We start from the raw sequence: 7380 nt of genomic DNA on the forward strand, positions 1-7380 counted from the left end.
AAAAAAAAAAAAGAAAATAAAATCAATATAAGTAAATAATATTTTCTATTAAAAATAATTAATTAACTAATAAAAAAAAAACTGTTCAACTCCAACTCTAACTTTCAGTTGGCATTATCTAGTGTCATTAGTGATGGACAAATTTAGATGTCTATAGATGTGAAATTGAGGTGTGTATTCCTTTGAAACAAAACAGTAGGTTCCATTGTGTAATGCTGAGCACTTTCGACTCTGAAAACTGGGGGAAAATATTTGGTTGTGATTATTCATAATTAGTTAGGTTGCATATAAACATATATGTAGCTACCTAACAAAGATGCAAATTTCCAGATAGAATTTGACACTTTTATTGTATTTTAGCTTTTAAATATGTTATTTGATAATGTTAAATCTATTAATCATATAATTTATAGTCTTCAAAAACATCAGGTTATTCTCTATACTTTATTGGGTCCACCAGGAATGGAACAGAATCCTGATCAGCAGTTCTTATGGGTTATTGCAGAAAACAGGAACATCTGAACTACATTGGGTAGAGTATAGAAGTAAAATTCACTACTATATACTTTATCAAGAAGCTTCTATTTAAAAAGAGAGCAAGTGAAGTTAATACAAGTGAAGTAGGTGAAATTGCAGAAAATTAACTTTTAAGGAATTTGATGTTCAAAAAAAAGCATAACAGTTGCTATTGTCAATGACCATCTGATTGTCCACTCCTCCTCCTTTATGTGGGTTAGGAAGTTATAGGTGCACCAAAGCTTCAAATGGAAGAATGACCATAGATGGGATTAGACTTGACTTGTTAATCTGTCCCATGTCCAGCAAGACTAAGTCTGGAAGATTGATGGATACATTCCAAAGATCTGAGTGGGACCACACTGGAGATTTCTAGACTTCTGTGCATAGGACTAGGACAAACAAAGCATTTTTCTTTTTTATCATTAAGCAAACAAAACATGGGGTTTTGTTTTCAGGTAGCTTAAGCAAATACAAGTACAGTGAAGGACTATCTTATATCTTATAAGTGCTATATCTTATCATCTTTGGTCATGTATAAAGAACCAAGAACATTCCTCCCAGGCCTTTGCTTTCCCCACAGAGACTCATATAGACACACCGATATATTCCCTCCATGTTCTTACTCCCATTTATTAAAATTTATGCAATTCTTTCTAGAAGGCTACCTTCTGGGAGTAACATTCTGCACTCTGCTCCAGTAAGTTCACAGCATTCCTATACAAGGATCCTCTAGTGAGTGACAATAAAAATGATTGAGTGTTTAAAATGTCAAATTAGAAAGCCTAAATGAGAGAAGTGGCCTTCAATATGCTTATGAAAAGGGATTAATAAGATAAGATCAAACCAAAAACTTCTATTAGTAGTATCAAGTATACAAATGAGCCAAAGTGGACAGCAAGAACATAAATGAGAATCCTAATTCTGCCAACACTGCAGCAGGAAGATCGACCATTGTAGTAGTCAGTCTTCCAACATTGTGACAAAATCACTGAGGAAATCCATTTAAAAGTTCCAGAAGGAACCTGGAGATTGGCTCAGTGGAAAAGAACATTTGTTACTCATGCAAAAGAGTTTTGTTTGGCTTCCAACACCCACATTATGGCAACTCTAGTTACAGGGAATCTGATACCTTCTTTTTGTTTCTGTGGGTACTATGTGTACGTAGTACTTATGCATTCACACAGGTAAAACACCAGAACACATAAACCAAAATAAATACATCTAAACATATTTAAAATAAGAAAAAATATTTTGACTCAGTTTGACGTGACATTCTAGTAGGAGAGTGCAACATGGTGGGAGGAATTGGCAAAGGAATCCTGTTCAACTCAACCCTTCAGGGAAAGACAGAAAAAAATGGAAAGACCTCAAAATTATAGTGCTCCCCTAGCAAGAAAGGCCCAGTGACCTAACTTTTTATTACCAGGCTCTACATCCTAAATGCTCTACTATCTCCAAATATCATGATAGACCAAGAGATGTGGACATTTTGGGGGCAATATTCAAGATTCAAACTATAGCAAGAATAGGTAAAAAAAAAACTGTAAAACAGATGAAATTTGGAGATCTATAAAGTTGAGGTAGTTAGGCACAGCATTTGTGACGTAGGCTTTGAAAAATTTAAATAACAGCCAGTGTTTTAGATTACTCAATCAAACTACCACATTAAAACACAAATAGATGGAAGACTGAGCAGCTGGAAAGAAGGAAAGGCCAAAGGTGATGGTTTTAATTTTATAAATGTGATATATCAGTTGTCTGTTCTATAGCTATACAGATAAATTTATCTATATAAAAAGATGAATATTTCAGATACTATAGCAGATCTCAGAAAAACAAAGCTAAAGATGAAATTATGGCAGATGTATGTGTTACATATAGAATAGAAGTAAGTGAGCATGAATATCTGAATTCATTGGAGGGAGATAGAAGAAATGGAAAAATTTGGGTTGGCAAGATGATTTAACAGGTAAAAAGAGCTTTCCATACAAGCCCAAAGACTTGAGTTCAACCCCTGGGCCCTAGAGTGGGAGAAAATTGGCTCCCAATCACATTACCTTCTGACCTAGAAATACAAATATGGCATATGTACATCCATATTCTCACCTCTCTCTCTCTCTCTCTCTCTCTCTCTCTCTCTCTCTCTCTCTCTCTCTCTCTCTCTCTCTCACACACACACACACACACACACACACACACAGAGAGAGAGAGAGAGAGAGAGAGAGAGAGAGAGAGAGAGAGAGAGAGAGAGAGAGATTAAACAAAAGGTTTATTGTATAAGTTTAAAGAGTGTTTTTTTCTGCAGAAGTCCAGTATGCTGCAGTCTCCCATTACCAAGAAAGAGACCAAGATAGAGAGACAACCAAGTGAGCTCAGAGGCCTGATTTAAAGCACATTAGGGGACTCTGGGTAGCTGACCTTTATCTTACTCTATCTCTAGGGACATTCCATAAAGAAGTCATTGGGGCTTGAAACTGTAGCTGAGGAAACAGCTGAGGAAAACTGGAAACTGCTGCTGACTGATGGTCCTTGCCTCAGGCCAGGTAGCAGGGCATCTTTTAAGGGCAGGACTTGCCTGGACTTTTGCAGTTCTTGTAAAGAGAGATTTAGGCCTCAACTCTTGAACTCCTAATTTGAAGCCTGCCATGGAATTAGCCTAGGCTTCTCGATATTTAGAGAAAGAATAATATTTTTAAAAGTTCAAGAGATTTGACTTGGCAATCCACTACTAAGTCACACTGGGGAGATGAGTTAATAAAGGGAAGAAAGAAAAGAAGAAAACCATGGAAACCATGAAATACAACTCCTATCCATAATAAAAAATAATGGCAGGATCCTTGTGTGTAGAGAAGATATAGACTAAGAACCAGTAGCTGTAAGTAGTAATCAAAATGACTCTAGGATGGTTTGAGTAATTGTTTTCCTGAATGTTAAACAGAGCCCCCAAAGAAAGATGCAATACTATTTATTTGTTAAGGAAAAAAATATAAAGGAAGTGATCACTGTAGCTTGATATAGCATAATAATCTAGAAAGACCAGGGACAGATGTCAAAGGAACAGTACAAAACAGCATAGTGGGGATGTAGTCCAACCAACTGAAGAGGATGGACTGAAAGCAAGTGACTTCTAAATGTAAAGGTGGTGACAAGAACACACAAAACAGGGAAGTCAACATTGGCTGAGTGAAAGGGAACGGGTGAAGTTGTATGTTAAAGAAAGAAAAAAGGATTCTCTTGTCATTGGTATAGATCATTTTAAATTGAACTTAGAAAAAGAAGAGATTTCTATGTGAATGTGAACTAGCCAGTACTTCGAATAGTATGAGTGACAGAAAATAGCATAGCTGGTTGCATTCAATACATTTTTCGTGAATTCAGGATTAAAATTAGAAAACTAGAATCAGTGAAGCTGAAGAGGAAGCACATTTTAAGTTGGTTCTAAGATCATCATGATCTTAGATGCTTAAGAGCATTTTAAGGCTGTACTCCTATAGAAGCAGATAGAACTCTACAGGGTTGTATGACAATGGAGGATAGCTATTAGAGATGGGTCGATGTGTATATACCACTAAGAGCAAAGGAAATGGAGCCACAGAAGTTTAGGATGTGGAGGAAAATAGTGATGTTGAAAAGTTTAGGCCACAGAGGAGGAATCAATCTGCTTGATTAAGGACAAGATTTTCTTGGGTGTGGATGGATGTAGTTTAGTGACAGAGCGGTGGTCTACTATGTGGCAGAGTGACTGCTGACCAGGGCTCTGGACCTGCTCTTGATCCTCAGCAATGCAAAGAAAGAAAAACGAAACAAACAATAAAGGAGGGGAAGAAGAAAAGAAGGAAGGAAGGAAGGAAGGAAGGAAGGAGGGAGGGAGGGAGGGAGGGAGGGAGGGAAGAATAGAATAGATAGAATAGAAAACAAATTAAAATAATAGAAAAGAAAAGGAAAAAAGAAAAAAAAGAAATGTGACGAGTGCTTCCAACCTGTTTGAGAAACATGAGACAGGCCAATGAGATTATGGATAGAGGAGTGAATATTTACCAGCAAGGCTCATGATGAAGTCAGCAAGGCTCCTGCTGATTTCAGGAGAAGGATAAAGGGCATGGAGAGAGGAAGAATTATGAAGTACGATGGATTATAACATGAGCGCATTGCCTGATGCTAGGAGGTCACTGGAAAAACAGCAAGGATGTATCAGCCCCCTTTCCTAAGTAATCCTCATAAGGAGCTGGCTTCAGAGTGCTGTTCATGAACGTTGTACATGTGGGAATGATCACACAATGGGAAACGTGGGCTGTGCTGAGAGTAGGGCAAAGGGACTTTATCGGAATGATGGTCTGAATCACACTCCAAACCCACAAACTGTAGGAAAATGGAACCAGAAGTATAAGAGATGGCCAGGTGATTATCAGGCCTGGTGAGGCCTATATTGAGCATACTGCACACAACAGTCAAGGTGCTTGCAGATCTAACTGGTGCAGAGGTCAGTGGAAATGTTAGTGTAAAGGACTTTCTGTAGAACGGACCCTGGGTCCTCTGGTTTTTGTGAATATTGTGTGGTTATATTCTGGTGAAAATTGGAAAGCTTATGTATTTATCTGTTGCATCAATGTTAATAAAGAGAAATATATTTTTGTGCCTATACAACACCTTGTAACACAGTGCCATTCAAGAGTGGTCAGGACTCCAACATCAGCTCATTAAAAATACCAGGTGCCTTCTTTCTCAGAGGCTAAACCTGAGAGGAGGTAGATTTTAAGTGAGCCTGAGTGGCGAGGAGCATTAGATCAGCACGTGCCTAAGCAAGAGTCCTAACTTTGCTGTAACTACCTACTCTCGTGTGTGCCCTGACAGTGGCCCTTTGGGATAACTTGCTCCACTGGCTGGCTGAGGAACTCGCTGAAGAAGGTGCTGAGGTCCTCGCTGCATCCCTCCCATTGCGCCGCAGCACAGTCCAGCTCATCAAACTTAAGCATCCCGATGATCTGACAGAGCAGATCCACGAACTCCTCTGTTTCTGGAAAAGATCACTTCCGACTTCCACTGACAAAATTCGTCTCCTGGCTCGCCATCTCCGCAAAATGGGCCGTGGTGATCTCGCAGAAGAGCTCAAATTCAAATGGGAACACAAGGTGTTCACAGAACCGCAATCCTGGTTTGATGTGGCTGCTGAATAAAGGTCTGCTCACACTTCCTTTACCCTAAAAAGGGGGGGGGGGAAGGCTCACAGATTTTAAAGATTGAGTGTCATCGTTTCCCAGTTATTGAGTAAGATATGTGTTTGAAATGAGTCTGTTTGATAGACTTGCTACTAGGAAATCAATGAAAACAAAAGAGAAGATTGTAGTGCAAGTTTAGTTACACTGCTTTGGCTCCCAGTGGGTTGTGATGTCAGAGCCCTCTGCGTCCGCGAACACACACACACACACACACACACACACACACACACACACACACACACACACACACACACCAGTTAATTTTAAATGTCTCTACTAGCTCAAAGGCTGGGCAGTTCTAATCCTCCCAGTAGCTAGCAAACATTTCCCTGCTGTAATCCTGACTTAATGCCCTCTAACTCTTTATTTTATCTTTGTCCTCTTGGCTCCTTTCTTGCAGTAGTTCCCTGGTCTCTGCTGCCCAAGATGCTTTTGGGTATTCCTTCTCACCTACATTTTGGGTGATTTTCCTTCTTCAGTTCTAAATCTGATTCTCCACTCCTTTCAGTTCCTTGCCTTAGTCTATCTGCTCAACCATCGGCCGTTGGCTCTTTACTGATCAATCAGAAACCAATTGGCGTCAAGGACCTTCAGCTTCTGGACATGCAGATTCCTGATTTAGGGGGGTGGGGTGCTGGATTAATCCAAAGCATTAGAACCAATCATCAACAGAAGCTTAATCAGACAACTGAAGACACCCCTGGAACATAAAAAATGACTGGTGTGTTTTCTGGGGCCAATAGCTCCATGGGTTCAGCTAAGTTTAATGGCATTTGCAATTGAATTTGCTCAGTTTACATTTCCATAGCTAAGATTGCTTTATAAATGTGAAGTGAAGATACAATACAGAGAATGACTTTTAAATAGTTAGTATATAACATTAAGCTAGTTTTTCATGTTTCCAAGCAACCAATTCCAGGTACATAGACACCAGATGCCCACATGCGGCAATGTGAAGTAAAGGGAGCCATGACAGACAATAGCAAGTCAATTTTAGAAAACTGAAACCCTTAGAATAAATTAAAATATATAAACATACTTCAGCCAGTTACTGTCAAGAAGACACTGGAATTGATGACTTTTTATATTTATTATTAGGGAAATGAAGCAATACAGAAAAATAAAGTTCTATAAAGTAACCCAAGGCCTCTTTCTTAGCTGTTTTTTTTTTTTTCTTAGTTAAGAGAAATCTTATTGCATAAGTGTCAGGGTGGGGGCAGGGAAGGGATGTACAACACTTCTGTCATTCTTGGCAGCCTGAGATGTTCCCTGTGTTAGGGACCTGGACATAGGTCAAACTTGAGTTCATGGCTTCAACATAGGGAAGAATTTCATGACTCGTCACTATTAAATAGAGGTGGCATTTATTAAAGATACTTGAGGGTAGGTATCGGCATGAGGATTAAGGCAGAAGAGAAATGTGAAGAAGGAAAGCTACCAGACAGCACGGCAAGAGTTTCCCCAAGAAAGTCACAATTTGCTGTCTTATATTTTATTACTCAAGAAATAACTTATTAAGTAAGAATTTTATTTTGTACAACTCCCGAAAAGAACAATAAGTATTTTGTGTTCTTAGAGTGAATAGAACAAAATAAAAGATGTATTGCTTTTCTGACTGCAAAGAGATTTCATGCTTCTTTTATTC

General features: G+C 38.8%; 1 protein-coding gene across 1 annotated transcript in view; it reads left to right on the forward strand.

Annotated features, from left to right (window-relative positions):
• The window catches only part of Dthd1 (death domain containing 1), a 73831-nt gene extending 68107 nt beyond the window's left edge, over positions 1-5724 (forward strand). The window contains exon 10 of the mRNA XM_021211329.2: positions 5371-5724. Within this exon, the coding sequence (XP_021066988.2) occupies positions 5371-5693 (323 nt within the window). The 3' untranslated portion in view covers positions 5694-5724. The remainder of the gene's footprint in view (positions 1-5370) is intronic.
• Positions 5725-7380: the final 1656 nt, after the last annotated feature.

Source organism: Mus pahari, chromosome 13 (genome assembly GCF_900095145.1).
Source record: "Mus pahari chromosome 13, PAHARI_EIJ_v1.1, whole genome shotgun sequence".
Classification (NCBI taxonomy): Eukaryota; Metazoa; Chordata; class Mammalia; order Rodentia; family Muridae; genus Mus; species Mus pahari.